Consider the following 18,606-nt stretch of genomic DNA (forward strand, 5'->3'; position numbering starts at 1 on the left):
TCCTTCCTTCCTTCCTTCCTTCCTTCCTACCTTCCTTCCTTCCTTCCTTCCTTCCTTCCTTCTTTCTTTCTCTCTCTCTTTCTTTCTTTCTCTTTTTTTGTTAAAGCTCCATGTGTACATAGGATCCTGAGTTCAAACCCTAGTGCCACCAAAATAAGTGAACCGTGTATTTCAAATGTAGAGAATCCACTGGGCACCGGTGGCTTACACCCATCATTCTAGCTACTAGGGAGACTGAGATCTGAGGATCCCAGTTTGAAGTCAGTCCAGGCAGAAAAGTCTGTGAGATTTTTATCTCTAATTAACCAGCAAAAAGCTAAAAGTAGAGGTGTTGATCAAGTGATAGAGCAACTGACTTGAGTGAAAAAGCCAAGTGAGAGTGTGAGGCCCTGAATTCAAGCTCCAGTATTGGCACCAAAACCCAAAAAGAATCAAACAACAACAAAAACCCATGGAATGACTAGAAACTCAAATTTGAAAAAAAATTCTACTAAGATCTTTTTGGATTTGGTAGGACCTCTAACTTACAGGTTTCTTCCATAGTATTCTGTTAACATTTAAGTTTTTTTAGGATTGGGATGTAGCTCAGTGGCAAAACACTTGTCTCTCAAATGCAATGTCCTGGGTTTAATCCCAGTATCATAACAAAACAAAACAACAACAAAAAAAAACAGTTAAACATTAAAAAAAAAATGTTTCTAGGGCGGGAAGGTGGCTCAGTGGTAGAGTGCTTGCCTTGCATGCATGAGGCCCTGGGTTTAATTCTTCAGCAACACATAAGCAGAAAAAGATGGAAGTGGCACTGTGGCTCAAGTGGTAGTGCTAGCTTTGAGCTGAAGAGCTCCAGGATAGTGCTCAGGCCCAGAGTTCAGGCCCCACAACTGACCAAAAAAAAAAAAAAAAAGTTTCTAAAAAACATACTTTCAGGATAGTAGTCCTTTGTGATTCAATGCTTTAATTTTGTTTGTACCATGTTTTTTAAGTAGGAAATAAAAGTTATAAAACAGGGACAATACAGTCTCCATATTTTACCAATTTACCAGAATTAGTTGGTGCCAGGCTGGTGCCTCATCCATTGTAAGATAGTATGGTTGTCACACTTAAATCTGATTCTCTAGCTCTTTGTATGGCTGTCATTGTCATCGCCTTCGGGTGTTGCTAAGCAGCATTTCACTATAGCTCCTGCTGAGAAAATTTGCAGTTGCCTGTCAGCTCTGACTTACCTCGCCTGGTTAATGAGAATTATGTTCATGATCTTTCGTGGCTTCTTATTCCTTCTGTCCACTGACCCCATGTTGCTCAGTAAGTGATTGGTTTCTGTGTTGGTAGCCCTTTCCTGAAGCCCTTTTTTTTTTTTTTTTTGTCAGACATGTTTTTGTCTCAGGATGCGAGTTGGAAGGGGAAATGGTCTAGCAACTGATATGACTTGCTTTTACACTTATCTCCCTTTATTCCTAATTAGAGAACAATGGTGTTAGTCTGGTACCAAAATAATTTGTCCCATTAAATTGTCCTTTAGCTAAGGTTAGAATGTACCAGAACAAAAAAAAAAAACACAAGGAAATACTAAATTACATATAGTAATCTTACTGCTAGTGATAATGTTGGCATAGTACACACACATAAACACACAAATAAAAAGTAAAAGAAATTTAGTTGATATTAGGAATAAAAATTTTTAGTTTGAAAGCTGTAAAATCAAAGAACTAAAATAAAAACACATAATATTGATTTAACTGGAAATCTTAGTGTGGATTCGTGATTAATATTTCCTTTTTAGGGGCTGAAAAGGTAGCTCAGTAGTAGAGTGCTTTGCATGCATGAGGTCCTGGGTTTGATTCCTCAGCACCACATAAGCAGAAAAAGCCAGAAGTGGTGCTGTGGCTCAAGTGGTAAAGCGCTAGCCTTGAGCTGAAGAGCTGAGGGACAGCACCTTGGCCCAGAGTTCAGGCCCCACGACCAATTAAAAAAAATTATTTAAAAAAAATAAACATGTTTAAGCTGGGTGCTGGTGGCTTACGCCTATAATCCTAGCTACTCAGGAGGCTGAGATCTGAGGATCGCGGTTCAAAGCCAGCCTGGGCAGGAGAGACCATGAGACTCCTTTCTCCAATAAACCACCAGAAAACCGGAAGTGGCGCTGTAGCTCAAGTGGTAGAGCACTCGCCTTGAGCTGAAGAGCTGAGGGACAGCGCCCAGGCCCGGAGTTCAAGCCCCACTGACGACCAAAAAAAAAACAAAACATGTTAGGGTGGGAATGTTGCTTAGTGGTAGAGTGCTTGCCTAGCATACATTGAGTCCTGGATTCAATTCCTCTGTACCACATACATAGAAAAAGCCAGAAGAAGCACTGTGGCTCAAGTGGTAGAACACTAGCCTTGAACAAAAGAAGCTCAGGGACTGTGCCCAGGCCGAGTTCAAGCCCCAGGACTAGCAAAATAAATAAATAAAATAAAGATGTCCAGGGCTGGATATGTGACTTAGCGGTAGAGTACTTGCCTAGCATGCATGAAGCCCTGGATTTAATTCCTTAATACCATATAAGTAGAAAAAGCCAGAAATGGCACTGTGGCTCAAGTGCTAGCCTTGAGCAAAAGAACTCAGACAGAGACAGTTAACAGGTCTTAAGTTCAAGCCCCAAGACTGGAAAAAAAAAAAAAAGTCCAGAAGTTGAAATGAAGCTCAACTAGTAGAGCCTGTAGCAAAAAAAACAATTAAGAGCCTAAGGTTCTGAATTCAAGCACCAGTACTGGCACAATAAATACATGAATTTAAAAAATAAATACATAAATAAAACAGATATGTCCTAGTACAGTTCACTGTCAAGAAGCAGTGACAGTTCCGTAGCAGTAATTGTCCTTTGTGCCAGGTTATAGTTTTTAAATTCCATTTCTTCCCAAAGAACTCAAATATATATGAAATAAAGGATGATTCAAGGTCTGGAGTAGAAGTCTTACCTTATAAGCTTCATAGCAGCCTGTTGCACCCAAATGCAAGGAAGCTGTCTGAGATTAATGGAGTCATGTTAGGAACCAACCTGAAAGGGCTCCAATTAAATAGACAAGGCAATTGCAACATTAAAAAGAACAGTGCCTGCCATGGATTAAAATACATCAAAGACATAAAAGATGTCTTAGGAGAAAAAAAACCTCATTATCTGTATTACCTCTAATACCTATATTCCAGTGTCATCAAATAGGTGAAGAGAAAAAATTTTGTTCATTCATTCATTAGCATACATTAGTTCTACAAGAGGTGTTTCATTGTAACAATTTCATACATAAATATGATGGATCCTGATCGGCCTCACCTCCTCTGTCATCCTTATACTATTCCCCTTTCTTTCAATACATTTCATCTTTCAATTTTCATACACGCAGATAAACTACTTCACATATTCATCCTCATTCTCATCTCTGTTAACCCTCTGTACTTATCTTCCACCTGAACCTGTTTTCTATTATTCTTTTTATGTGTGTGCCAGCATTGGGGCTTGAACTCAGGACCTTGTGTTCTTTTTTTGGTGTTGGTAATGGGTCCTGAACTCTGGGCCTGGGTGCTCTCCCTCAGCTCTACCACTTGAGCCACAGCACCACTTCCGGCTTTTTCTGCTTATATGGTGCTGCTGAGGAATCAAACCCAGGGCCTCATACATGTAAGGCAAGCCCTCTACCACTGAGCCACCTTCCCATCCCCTTATGTTCTTGCTTATCTTTTCACTCATATTTTTCTCCACTTGAGGCATACTTCCAGTTCCACCTTTTTGCTAGTTCATTGGGGAAAACAATCTCATGGATGTATCTTTTTCTGTTCAGGCTAGATTTAAACAATAATTCTCAGATCTGTCTCCTGAGTAGCTGACTATAGATAGGAGCCACTAGTGCCCAGCAATATTTTATATTTTATTGTATTTGCTTTATCATGTATGAATCCATGTTTCCATTTTCTATCCATCTTATTTTTCCTATACATTTTAGTGCAGATATCAGTATGTATACCCCTAAATATTTCAGGGAAATAAGAAACACTTGAGAAGGATTCTTACCTCCAAACTATAAACTTGAACCTGATTCCAATGAAAGAAATGTGAAGGATACAAAAATAAATAATACCATTTGGAAGCAATCAGTTAAATCTAGAATGTGAGAAAGTCTGCAGCACAACTAGCTCAGAAATGGAGCTAGATCCTGAATCAAACAAGCCAATTGAATGAGCCATTTTTGCAACACTTATGGAAGATATTAGAAGATATCTTATAGGGCATACTCATGCTATGGCATCAAAAACAAATCCCATCTGTTAAAAATGGATATGATTAAATGAATAATGGATAAAAGATTGTAGATCAAAGGATTATGGATTAAGGATTATTCAATAGCATATATTGGAGGTGGCACATCATCTGTGTGAAGGTATGAGAAGGAAGGAAGCTTGCAATGTCTGCACACTTGTGAGGGGCTTGCACCAACTCAAAGTTCTTTCATTCTACAACTGCATATTGAGAACCAGCTGTATGCCAACTTGTTGTTTTCCTCCTTCTTTTTGTTGGTACAGCATTTGAACACACGGCCTCACACCTGTTAGGCATGTGCTAAACCAATTCTATGCTATGGATGCTGTGCCCAGCCTGCCACCTACACTTTTAGGTACCAAGAACATAGCAGTGAATAAAGCAGATGTATCTCTGCACTTGTGGAGGTGGCATTCACATAGGAGAGCAACAGTACATATGCAGAGACCCAATGTGTCAGATGGCGATCATTTCTAGCAAGAAAAACAAGAGAAGGAAAAGGATCAGTACTGTGTGTGTGTGTGTGTGTGCGCACGTGCGCGTGTGTGGGTGGTGTGTGTGTGTATTGAATCTGTATGGAGAGCCACACACAGGAAGTGGCTTTTGAGCAAAGACCTGAAGGTAAGAAAGGAGCATGCTATGAAGATGCTTAGTGAAGAGTGTACCGGAGAGAGGGAGCAAACCCAGAGTGCTACAGGATCAACCAAGAGGCCCGTGTTAATACAGTAGAGTGAGCAAGATCCCCTTTCTTCCACCCTTTCAGAAAGCTGCCACTCTGTGTACCCTGCTATAATTGGAGCACTAGAATCTGTAATCAGTAGACTAGGAGTAGTTTTTTGTGGTCCTTTTTTTTTTTAAGATGTTGATCGTGTGTGTGTGTAACATAAGGAATACATGTTCATTGTAAAAACTTAACAGTGTACACAACATAAAGAGTCAGGACTTATGGTTAAAGACAATGTGTTATTAAACACTTGTGTGGGTAAGCAAACTACAGAGATTAACAGTAGGAGGGGATGGATAGTAGATAAAAGAGAACAGCAAAATCTGCGAACAGGAAAGTAGTTGATTAGCAACTTGAGAAATTGGAAAGCCGAATGTCTGCATTTAGAAAAGTCAATAAGCAAACCACAGTACCTCAATAAAGCTGTTCAGTTTTTATTTTATTTTTTTAAGAAAAAGGGAAGGAAAGGGGGAAAACATACCAAGCTCCTCCCAGCAGAAGCCAAGGAGAACTGCAAGCACCAGAGAAGCTCTAAAGATGAAGTCGAATGCAAAGCCTAACACATTTTGAAGAGCTGTATAGTATTCAGAGACACTTTGATTTCCTTCTCTAACGTTATATAACTACCTGTTGTTTCCAGTGAAGATCCAGAGGTTGATTGTCTGGTTTGTTTTTCTGTATTTTTAGAGACCATCTAAAAGTTTAAGGCTAGCATTGAACTTGCCATCTTCCGGCCTTAACTTTTGAGTGCTGGGGATTACAGGTTCACCACAGAGTCTGACAAAGGTTCATTCTGAAGGGGAGAGGAACCCAAGAGACTCAGAAAGTGGGAGTAGCAAGCTGAAAAACAGGAGCTTACCTTGAAATCCACATACTCAACAATGAGGCCTTTCAGCCCCTTCCACTCAGTTGTCAGCATCTTGGCAGCAAGTTTATGCATCCCCATTAAGAGGATTAAGTGAGTTAATACTTGTGATGTGTTAAGAATGGTGCCTGGTAAAAAGTAAATACTTAATGTTATTTATTAAACAACCAAATAATTAAAAAATAATTGAATTTGTAGAGCTGGAGTTAGGTGAAGAAAAATAACTAGGATACACTGTAAACCGTGCGTGTGTGCGTGTGTGCGTGTGTGCGTGTGTGTGTGTGTGCGCGCGCGCGCGTGCGTGCATATGTGTTACTCAAGGCTGGCACTCTACTACTTGAGCCATAGCTCCATTTCTGTGTTTTGTTACTTGGAGATGAGTATCTTGGACTTTTCTGCCCCAGCTGGCTTCAAACTGGGATTCTTAGATTACAGGCATGAGCCATCAGAACCGGACTAAACACCTTTGCTCTTAACAGGCCTCTTAGAATCAGGGAGAAGAGCCACAGTCCAACTGAGTATTGGAATTATAAGGAAGAAATCTGGCTGGGCGCCAGTGGCTCACACCTGTAATTCTAGCTACTCAGGAGGCTGAGATCTGAGGATCGTGGCTCAAAGCCAGCCCAGGCAGGAAAGTCCGTGAGACTCTCATCTCAAATAAAACACCAGAAAACCAGAAGTGGCATTGTGGCTCAAGTGGTATAGTGCTTTCCTTTTGCTGAAGAGCTCAGGGAAAGTGCCCAGGCCCAGAGTTCAAGCCCCACAACTGACCAAAAAAAAAAAAAAACAAAGAAAGAAAGAAATCTGGGGATCTGGCTCCAGTGGTTCACGCCTGTAATCCTAGCTACTCAAGAAGCTGAGATCTGAGGAACATGGTATGAAGCTAGCCCAGGCAAGAAAGTCCATGACTCCTATCTCCAATTAACCACAAAAAGCTGGAAATGGAGCTGTGGCTCAAGTGGTAGAATGCTAGCCTTGAGCACAAAAGCTCAGGAACAGCACTTAGGCCCAGAGTTCAGGTTCCAGGACCAGCAAAGAAAATCTGCAGAAAAGAGTATTTCAGGGCTGGGAAGGTGGCTCAGTGGTAGAGTACTTGCCTTGTATGCATGAGGCCCTGGGTTTGATTCCTCAGCACCACATAAGCAGAAAAAATAAAAAAAGCTGGAAGTGGCACTGTGGCTCAAGTGGTAGAGCGCTAGCCTTGAGCTGAAGAGCTGAGGGACAGCACCCAGGCCCAGAGTTCAGGCCCCATTACTGGACCAAAAAAAAACCCCAAGCATTTCATAGATGACAATACCCGATAGCTGGCCATCACCTCAAAGTTCACATCTCTCAGATTTTTTTTTTTTAAATTTTGTTTTAGTTGTGAACATACTTTACAGAGGGGTTACAATTGCATGGGCAGGATAATGCGTACATTTCTTACCAAGCATTGCAGCCTCCTCCTTTGTTTACCCTTCAGATCCCTTCCCAGCCTCCCCCCTCCCCCCCAATCCCAATCCTTCTCCTTCCCCCCCTTTCCCCCTCCCCCCCAGCACCGACGTTGTAAAGCTCGTTTTGGACATGACTACTTGTACTTCTCATTGTTGCAACAGGTCCACCTGTATCCTTAAACAACAAGTTATACTGACATCAAATATAGTGAAAGCAGGGGTTATACTGTGGGGGAGGGACATACAAAGCAACAAAGAGATAATCTTATAAATGCGTTAGAAACACATGCATGAAAGAAAAAAACATTAAAATACATATCTAAGGGTTCATTTTCCTGACATCACATTATCTGACCTTTTCCGCTTGACTCATACATATACTAGATATTGCAAACAAGGGAAACCATGGGACCTATGTTTCTTTGGGCCTGGCTACATCTCTCAGATTTTTATTTTTAGTTTTTTGGGTCCAGTCCTGGGGCCTGAACTCGACCTGGGCGCTGTCCCTCACCTCTTCAGCTCAAGGCTAGCGCTCTACCACTTGAGCCACAGCGCCACGTCTGGCTTTTTTCTTTTTGCTTATGTGGTGCTGAGGAATTGAACCCATGCATGCAAGGCCTCATGCATACAAAGCAAGCACTCTACCACTGAGCCACCTTCCCAGCCCCCAGATTTTTTTTTGAATACATGCATATATATAAAATTCCTTTCTGAAAAAGTAGAGTCATACTATTTGTTTCATTACTTTATTCAAAAAAAATTTTTTTACATCTTTACATAGTTGTAAAGAGGGCTGGTTTTAATTCTACATGCTTTGTTACTTTAAAGTATTGTGAAGAGGAACTTAGTAGTAACTTAATGATACTGTTTAACATTAAATATATGCACATATAAATACATAAATATATGCTATAATGTATAACTATATAATTTACAATATAAATTTATATAATATAAATGTAAATATTAAAAATGTGTTAGAAAACTCTTTGGAGGTGAGGCTGGTGGCCCAGGTGCTAAAAACACCAGCTCTTTAGAAAGGGTCAGTGCTTTTCACCTAGTATCAATAAGATCTTAGGACTGCAGACGGTAGTGAAAATTGCTATACCAAGCAATGTTCTTTTAAGTTAATGGAACATTTATATAATTCTTCCAGTTTCCTACCTTGCTTCAGAAGACAAGTGTTAACAGGCCATTCTCCAGGCTCTAAGCTTGCAATAAAGATTCTAGCACAGCATGTGATTTGTCCAGAGAGTTAAACATGCAAGCTTGCATGGTGTTTAGAGGCTTATTATGACCTATCTCAGCTTTCCCATTTTCAAAATGATCTCTCCCTTTTGAGCCATTAATCCTAAATAGGCATTTGTGCATGTGTACGTGCGTACCTGTGTGTATGTGTGTCTGCTGTCATTTTCGAACGTATTTCTACTTAAGATGATTAAGCCAAGCTCACTTAAATGATGCTGACCAAATTAATTCTGTTTAAAGCTTACTTGTTAGCCAAATGCTCTATAATTTTGTATATGAACAATTTCTTTGTTAGTGTTTATTAGCTATACTAGGAAATAATCCCACACCTGTATACAGTGTATTCCAATCAACCCCTCTCCCATTCTCCCTTATCCCCTTCCCCCATTCTGGTACCATTTCCACAGGTTTCATTGTTCTAGTTCCTTACTTGCCAACAATCTGTTTAAACCATATTCATCATTTCACCGTCATTAGCCCAACCCCCTCTCTGTAGTACCCACTGCTCCAACAGAGCCTGTTTCTCTTTCCCCTCCCCCAACACCCTATTGAATAACAGCTTTCATTGAGGTTCTTTATACTGTTTTAATATATAATTATAGTGTATCTCTCAAAAGTATTCTCCCTCTAGCAAATGGGAGTTAATTTTTTAGAGTAGTTTTAGTAAAATTGAGCAGAGGGTGCTTTTATATACCCTGTGTTCACACATCAGGCATCTCCCCAACATCACATCTCCTACAGAGACCCTTGTTACTTTTCTTTCTTTTTTTTTTTAGTGTGGTCCTTTTGCTAGGCAAGCATTCCACCACTAAGTTACAGCCTTGGACCCCTTTTTAGTATACTTATTACTCAAAGTATATAGTTTACATAAGGAATCAATTTGGGTACAACCCATGGAAAATGTACAATTACACGTATCCACCATTATAATGCCCTACAGAATAGTTTCACTGTCCAAAAATCCTGTTTGGTTCTCCCTCTCCCTAACATTTGGTGACCATTGTCTTCTCATACTGTTTCCATACTTTTGCCTTTTCCAAAATGCCATAGAGTTGGAATCTACAGTGTGTAATCTTTGTGTGTGTGTGTGTGTGTGTATGTGTGCATGCGCGCATGCATGGGCACGCACACGTGTGTGCTTACTGGAGCTTAACCTCAGGGCATAATACTCTTTGCTTAGCTTTTTGCTAATGGATGACACTCGGCCATTTGAGCTACACCTCCATTTCTGCCATTTGGTGCTAATTGGAGATAGTCTTACAGATTTATCTGCTCAGGCTGGCTCCAAACCTTGACCCTCACTTCTCAGCCTCCTGAATAGCTAGGATTATAGGTTTGAGCTACTGGTACCTGCCATGTTTGTTTGTTTGTTTTTAACTAAAAAGAAATGGGAGTGGCTGGGAATGGTAGAGTGCTTGCCTAGCATGCATGAAGCCCTGAGTTCGATTCCTCAGTACTATATAAACAGAAAAAGTTGGAAGTGACGCTGTGGCTCACATGGTAGAGTGCTAGCCTTAAGCAAAAGAAGCTCAGGGACAGTGCCCAGGCCCTGAGTTCAATCCCTAAGACTGGCAAAACAAACAAACAAAGGGCAATGGGAGGCTGGCAGGCTTTTTTTTTTTTTAATTTAAAAAATGGGGGGGCGCTGGTACTGAGTTTTAAACTCAAGAGTCTTGAGCTTACTAGGCAAGATCTTATCACTCGAACTCTTTTTTGCTTTAGTTATTTTTCTATTAAGATCTTGTGTTTTTTTGCCCAGGACCCACATTAGACCCCATCTTGATCTTGATCTTCCAATCAGTGTTTCCTTTGTAGCTAAGATCACTGATATGCCTAGCCTGTTTGTTGAGATGGAGTCTTGTTAACTTTTGTCTGGGCTGGTCTTGAATCACTATCCTTCTAATCTCTGCCTCATGAGAAAATGGTATTACATGTGTAAGCCACCACCTCTGGCCAGTATATATATTTTTAGATGGACTTCATTTGCTTAGTAATATGCATTTATGTTTCCTCTATGCGTTTTCATTGCTTGATAGCTAAATTTTTGGTACTAAATAATTCTCCACTAACTCCTTTGTACCAACTTATTTATCCTCTCATCTTAGGAAGAACATCTTGATTATTTTCATGTGTGTGTGTGTGTGTGTGTGTGTGTGTTTTGTGAACATGTTTTCAATTCCTTTGGGTAAATATCAAGTGCAATTATTCACTCATGGAGAAAATACATTTAATTTTATCTATGAATCTATCTATAGATACAGTTTTACCTAAGTTAGGTTTTTACCTAAAGCCAAGAACAGCTTCAAACTCACATTCCTTCTACCTCAGCCTTTCTAATATGGGATTATTGCCACCATTTCTTTTAAGAGTTGGTATTTTGTTATGTTGTCCAATCTGTCTCTTTACTCTTGGGCTCAAGCAAACATCCTGCCTTAATCTCTTTAATAGCTGTACTCTAAGTATATGCTACCAGATTAGCCTATGTAGTTCTGTAAGAAACTACCAAACTGTCTTCCAAAGCGGTCACATCATTTTGTATTCACTAGCAGTGAGTGTGAGTTCCTATACTCTATATCCTTATAGCATTTGGCTTTTTCAGTGTTTCTGATTTTGGCCACTCTAACAGGTGAGTATTTGGAACCTGCAGATACTTTTATTTGTCTTTCCTTAGTGACAGTTGCTGCAGATCATCTTTTCATACAGCTGTCTGCCATCTATGGATCTTTTTTGATCAGATTGTTTCCTTGTTGTTGAGTTTTAAGAGTCCTTTGGATATTTTGGATAACAATCCGTTGTCAGAGATATCTTTTGCATATATTTTCTCCTTGTCTGTAGCTTTATTTTGTAGTCTCTTAAGACCATACAGAATTATTACTTTATTTTGTGAAATCCAGGTGACCACTGTTTTTGGATTGTACCTTTGGTGCAGCGCCGGTGGCTCAACGCCTGTAATCCTAGCTACTCAGGAGGCTGATATCTGAGGATCACAGTTCGAAGCCAGCACTGGCAGGAAAGTCTGTGAGACTCTTTATCTCCAATAAATCACTAGAAAAACAGAAGTGGTGCCATGGCCCAAGTGGTAGAGCGCTCACCTTGAGCTGAAGAGCTGAGGGATAGCACCCAAGCCCAGAGTTCAAGCCCACAACCAACAACAACAGCAACAAAAAGTCTCCATCAAACCCTGGGTCACCTAGATTTTCTCTTATCTTCTAGTAGTTTATATTGAAGTCTCTAGTCCATTGGGAGTTAAACTACACAGTTTTTATTTTATATTCAAGAAGAGTAAAAGAAGTTTGATTAGTATATTAAAATATTTTGGAAACTGTAAAGAAGCTTTCTCCTTTCCTTAGCCCTATGTCCAGATAATCTTTTTTTTTTTTTTTTTGTTGGTTGTGGGGCTTGAACTCTGGGCCTGGGTGCTATCCCTGTACTTTTCAGCTCAAGGCGAGCACTCGACCACTTGAGCCACAGCGCCACTTCCGGTTTTCTAGTGGCTAATTGGAAATAAAAGTCTCACAGACTTTTCTGCCCGGGCTGGGCTGGCTTTGAACAGAGATCCTCAGGTCTCAGCCTCTTGAGTAACTAGGATTACAGGTGTGAGCCACCAGCACCCGGCAAGATAATCTTTTTGAGTCATAAGACTTTTTTTTTTTTTTTTGAGACAAGATCTCACTATTGTAGCCCAGGTTGGCCTAAAACTAGAGATTCTCATACCATGGCCTCCTAAGGACTGAAATTACTGTGTGGAGCTCCTGGGTTGCTGAACATGGGAAGGCCCTTGGAAGGAAGCCAGCACAGAGAATATGGAAGCTTCAAGCCCCACTCTTCATGTTTTTTGGCTTGTCCATCTCTTCATCTGAATGTTACCTATATCCTTTAGAATTCCTTTATAATTAACTTGTAAATGTAAAAACCAAAAAACATGTTAGTCATGACTTGATGTATTTGTTCTCATATTGATAAAGATGAAGTTGGAACATAAGAGGTATGGAGAATTTGTTTTGCTTTGTGTTTTTCTTAACTTGTCACTGATTCTAATTTCCCTTTTGTGGTAGGTTGTGGACTTTGTTGCAGCAACACTTCAGAGGGCATGCATAAACCTGGCCCGTGAAGCAGAGAGCACTGTGCAATCACAGACCCTAAGCATGGCCATGGGACTGGTGGCTGTCATGCTAGGAGGAGCTGTTCAGGTTAGTGACAGATAAAGAGCCAAACTTGACTCAGAGAGAAGAAAAGCAAAATATTTGCTATTTCCCTTCCAAATCCTAGTGAAAAATGAGAATGGCTACTGTACCTAGGAGATACAGCTTAAACAAGTTGAGGTATTAATAAGAATTGTCTGCAAAGTAGATGACAAGAAAAGTATACTACGTCCACTTAAGTATCTATAAAACTTCACCATCAGAAGGGCAGGCCCTATTACTGCTTGGTGGTATTTTGCATCTGAGACATTCTACACTCTCTGGCCCTCATACTCCAAAATTCAGCCCTTGTTCCTACTACTGTATTCAGGGAAAATTCCTTAACAATTCCTCAGTAATAGATGCTGAATCTAGATGGAATCAATTTTGAATAGCTCCATTTAGCCCAGAATTCATATTGTATATTATGTTAAAGCATTGCTTATAGCCACTATATGTTGTATAAGTCTTTCATATACTTAATTTGTAGTTTTAAAATTTATTCATTCAAACATTTATTACAAACTTGCCACATGCTGCATACTGAATTCAGTGACTGGGTACATAGCATTGGACAAAGCAGAAATGGCACAGTTCACTAAGGGAGTCATACCTGATTGTGTAAAAAGGAGAATTGAATGAAGTACCTCTAAAGAGAATTGGAGGGTTCCAAGAGAATGAGGCATCTAACCTAGGCTGAGAAGGCTCTGTTGAGGAAGTGTAAGTTTAAGCTAAGATTGTGGTATGTTCAGTACAGATGGAGTAATTTCTTCCAAGAAACATCATTTACAAGGACTCAGAAGCAGGAAGGGCTCCAAGTACTTAAGGCACTGACAGAAGATCGGTGAATTGTAGAGATCCAGGTGAAAGTAGTGCCAACACAAGGAAAGGCTAGGCATATATTTGGGTGGGAATGAAAATACTCATGCCACCTTAGTTTGGGAGACTACAAGAAAGAGTTGCCGGGCTCCAGTGGCTCACACCTGTAATCCTAGCTACTGAGGAGGCTGAAATCTGAGATTGTGGTTCAAAGCCAGCTCAGGCGGAAAAGTCTGTGAGACTCTTATCTCCAAATAACCACTAGAAAACTGGAAGTGGCTCTGTGGCTCAAGTGGTAGAGCGCTCACCTTAAGCTGAAGAGTGCAGGGACTGCACCCAGGCTCTGAGTTCAAGCCCCACGACCGACCAAAAAAAGAAAGAAAGAAAGAAAGCAGAGTAGTTCTCATTTTCCTTTCTAGAAGCTCACTGTTAGGGGCTGGTTGTTTCCTGAGACTGACATGACAGATGTGAATGCATAGCCTCTGCCCATCCCTAACTTCCTATGAGCCATCCTGAATCATTAACTACATCCTGGATTCCTCTGACTCTACAGATCATTAAGTGAATAGAAACATGTTACCCCCTGTTCTTTTGCTTTAGATAATTTTTTTTCCTGTTTGATTCATAGCTTCTAAAGCAATGCAGGGTTTTATATTTGTAACTTCAAAATTCTGGTATTAATTGACCATTGTCATGCTGAAGTCTTGGCTTTACATTTCAGAACCTTACACTCTATCTGTCTCGTTAAGAGTCATCTTTTCTTTTTTTTTTTTTTTTTGCCAGTCCTGGGGCTTGAACTGAGTCCAGGCACTGTCCCTGAGCTTCTTTTGCTCAAGGCTACTGCTGTACCACTTAAGCCACAGCTCCACTGCTAACTTTTTCTGTGATTAATTGGAGGTGAGTCTCATTGACTTTCCTGCCCAGGCTGGCTTCAAACCACAATCATCAGATCTCAGCCTCCTGAGTAGCTAGGATTACAGGCATGAACCAGCAGCAACTTAACTAATGTCATCAATTTAACTAGTGAAATAAAATATAACAGCATCTAAGCCATTTGTCTTTTCCTTATAATTTCTGTAATTAAAACAGTTGTTAAAAATTCATGTCTGGAAAGAGGATTTAATTTGTAGAAAGTCAAAGCTTAAGACTTCTAATAATATAACTATAATTCCAAACTCATTTTCTGTAATTTCAGGGTTGGTCATAAGTGAAAGTATTATATTGGTAACTGTCCCCTCAGAGAGCAATTTCTGCATGATCTTACAGAGTTCATGGATCTCTAAATCACTATTGCATGAAACTTAGTAGTCCATTCTCTCTCTCTCTTTTCTATATATCTATATCTATATATATCTATATATCTATATATACATACACATGTGTGTGTATAGATAGATAGATAGATTGATTGATTATAGGGCTGGGTATTGTCCCTGAGCTTTTCTGCTCAAGACTAGTGCTTGCCCTATAGCTCTATAGCTCTACTTCTGGTTTTCTAGTGGTTAATTAGAGTTAAGAATCTCAAGGATCTTCCTGCTTGGGCTGGCTTCAACTCCTGATCCTTAGATCAGGCTCAAATACTCAACCTCCTGAGTATTTGGGATTATAGGTGTGAGCCACCAGTGCCTGGCCGTTTTAGAGCTTTAGATTTTTAGGAAGAACCCAAACCATATTGTTGCAGGAAGGCAGTGGTGCCTACCAGTGAAAAGCTGGGCTTCTAATCTGTATGTGTGTGTGTGCGCGCACATGTGCACGTGCACGTGCACGTGTATGCGCATGCATGCTGTTGCTGGAGCTTGAACTCTGGGCCTAGACACTGTCCCTTAGCTTTTTAGCTCAAGGATGGTGTTCTACCACTTGAGCCACTGCTCCACTTCTAGCTTTTTGGTGACTAATTGAAAATCAGAATCTCATGGGCTTTTCTCCCTGAGCTAGCTTTCAACCATGACCCTTACATCTCAGTCTTGGAGTAGCTAGGATTATAGATATGAGCCATCCATGCTCAGCTTCAGTTGTTCAGTTAAGCTCAACTATTTTCATATTAAAGATGGGAGATTTTTCTGTCTTCCACTGTCCTTTTTATAGGGAAAACAAAAGTATTCGTAGGAATTCCTCAACAGATTTATTTTATTTGTCAAAATAGGGTCATCTGACCACACTAAATGGAAGGAGAGCTAGACAGAGGTTTCTATCTTCAGTTGACATTAATGATATGGGGAAGGGAAATGAGGTACCTAATAAAGGTTGGGAACATGTTAGTCCTATTTTTCAGGTGACTACTTTGACTTTCAGGGTAGTAGGGCTGGGACTTGGACCCAAATCTCTCTCTCTCTTTTTTTTGCCAGTCCTGGGGCTTGAACTCAAGGCTTGGGTGCTGTCCCTGAGCTTCTTTTGCTTATGGCTAGCATTCTACCACTTGAGCTACAGTGCCACTTCTGTTTATATGGTACTGAGGAATGGAATCCAGGACTTCATGAATGCTAAGAAGCACTCTACCATTAAGCCACATTCCTAGTGCTGCGTCCCCCTTCCCATCCCACCCCGCAAAAAATAAAATTAAAAAAAATCTTGATTACAAATTTTATATTTTGTTGCCTATAGTGGCATAAATACCAGCACTCAGGAGGCTGAGGCTGGAGGATCTCAGGTTCCAGGGTGGTCTGGGATATATAACAAGGTCATGTTCTTAAAAGAAGAAAAAAAAAGCCCACAGTTGGCAGCGCACATCTGTAATCCTAGCTACTCAGGAGGCTGAGATCCAAGGATAGAGATTCAAAGCTAGCCAGGCAGGAAAGTCTGTGAGACTCTTACCTTCAATTAACCACAGAAAAAGAAAAAAAAAGTCTGAAGTAGAGCTATGGCTTAAGTGGTAGTGCTAGCCTTAAGCAAAAAAGCTCAGGTATAGTGTCTAGGCCCCTAGTTCAAATCCCAGTAGTGGCACAAAAAGCCAAACCAAAACAAAATAGAAAGCTCATTGCTTTCTATCATTACCTCACAGTATTTGAGTATTTTAGGATTAACTAATGCAGTAAATATTTATTAAATGCCTTTCTACTCTTAAGAACTTACCTGAGTCTGATAAATTCATCATTAATTTTTGGGTGTGCTAGTACTGGGGCTTCAACTAAGGGCCTTATGCTCTTAGTTGGCTTTTTCCCTTGCCACTAGTGCTCTGCTACTTGAGCCATGCATGTACTCCTAGCATTTTGTTGATTAATTAGAGATAAGAGTTTCAAGTATTTGTCAGCTTGATCTGGCTTTGAACCTCAGATCTAAGTCTCCTGAGTAGCTAAGATTATAGGCATGAACCCTACCAATGCCCTACCATCATCAGCTATTTTTTCAAATCAGTTTAAAAATGATTCACATTTCTGTCTTGTGTATGTAAGGTTCATTATGAAACAGAGCAGGTAGGGGCATAGTGTGCCATGTACAAGGCTTTCACTACTCAACCGATAAGACTTTAGGACCTGCTGCATACTGAATTAAGACAAAAGTAAAAATATCACTTGTGAACACATTTTGTTATGTATATGAAGAAAGACTCAGCATACAAACTGATCATCCAGGTAGCTGAGGACACCATATATACAGAACTGAAAACACAAAGAATAAATGTAAATTTCCACAATTGGGAATTTTTAGGCCGAGTTTATTTTTTTGAAGTATTGGAAATTGAACTAGAGCTTCACATATTACAAGACAAGGGCTATATATACCCTTTCTCTTTTATTTTGTTTTTGAGATAAAAATCTCATTAGTTTGCCTGTGTTGCCCTTAAACTCATGATCCTTCTGCCTCCTGAGTAGCTGAGATTAAAAGCATACGCCGTCATACCTGGCTTTACCTGACTACACTTCAGTGCCTGGTAAAAAAAGCTTTCCTTAGGAGCTTTGTACTGAACTTTCGAAGATCTTATGTGTGGCTTTTTCATTTTACATATGTCCTTCTCTGGCTGTCACCCCAAATCTAATGGGCTTTTGGATGGCATTCTCTCTCTCTCTCTCTCTCTCTCTATCCTTAATCCCTACTTTACCAGTCCAATTTTTAAAAAAATTTGAAAATGTATAGGAATTCAGAACAACTCACTATCTAACTGGATGACCCCGATACCTGGTCCAACATACCTTTCTTTATTTAATCTTGAAGTATTCCAGAAACTTTGGAAGAGAAGCAGCCAAAAGAAAAGCATCTGTTATTTGTGGGATGCTTCTTTTAGCCTTGAGGCTTTACATAGTTCTAATATCTGGATATGAGAGCTGTATTGAAAAGCAGTAACAGAGCTGGGCACTGATGTCTCAGGCCTATAATCTTAGCTACTCAGGAGGCTGAGATTTGTAGGATTGTAGTTTGAGGCCAGTCCAAAAAAGTCTGTAAGGCTCTCTCTCCAAAATAACCAACAAAAATCATACCTGGAGACGTGGCTCAAGTGGTAGAGCACCAATTTAGCAAATATAAGGCCCTGAATTCAAACCCTAGTAACATTAAAAAAGAAAAAGTAGTGACAGGAATAGAGATGAGGGCTCTAGGGTCAATTCTCATGTTCCTTGGTTTATTTATTGTTTATATAAATATATATATTGTTTATTTTTATTTTTTTCCAAGTCCTAGGTTGAACTCAAGGCTTGGGCACTGTCTCTGAGCTTCTTTTGCTTAAGACCAGCACTCTATCACTTGAACCACAGCACCACTTCTGGCTTTTTCTGTTTATGTGGGTACTGAGAAATCGAACCCAGGGCTTTATTCTACTACTAAACCACATTTCCAGCCCCCTTATATTATTTTTGAGACAGGGTTTTCTCATGTATTCCAGACTGGCCTTAAACACTCTTTTGTAATCCAGACTGGCCTCAAATTCATGAACCTTCTACCTCAGCCTTCAGAATACTGGGATTCCCACAGTATAACCCCTGCTTTCACTATATTTGATGTCAGTATAACTTGTAGAGGAGATGGGGAAAAACCAGTTGTTTAAGGATACAGGTGGACCTGTTGCAACAATGAAAAGTACAAGTTGTCATGTCCCAAACGAGCTTTACAATGTA

General features: G+C 40.1%; 1 protein-coding gene across 1 annotated transcript in view; it reads left to right on the forward strand.

Annotated features, from left to right (window-relative positions):
• The window catches only part of Tango6 (transport and golgi organization 6 homolog (Drosophila)), a 171,325-nt gene that overhangs the window by 62,224 nt on the left and 90,495 nt on the right, over positions 1–18,606 (forward strand). Inside the window, 1 exon segment of the mRNA XM_013012670.1 lies at positions 12,617–12,751. Coding sequence (XP_012868124.1) covers positions 12,617–12,751 — 135 coding nt within the window.

This window comes from Dipodomys ordii, unplaced genomic scaffold (assembly GCF_000151885.1).
Source record: "Dipodomys ordii isolate 6190 unplaced genomic scaffold, Dord_2.0 Scaffold18, whole genome shotgun sequence".
Taxonomy (NCBI): domain Eukaryota; kingdom Metazoa; phylum Chordata; class Mammalia; order Rodentia; family Heteromyidae; genus Dipodomys; species Dipodomys ordii.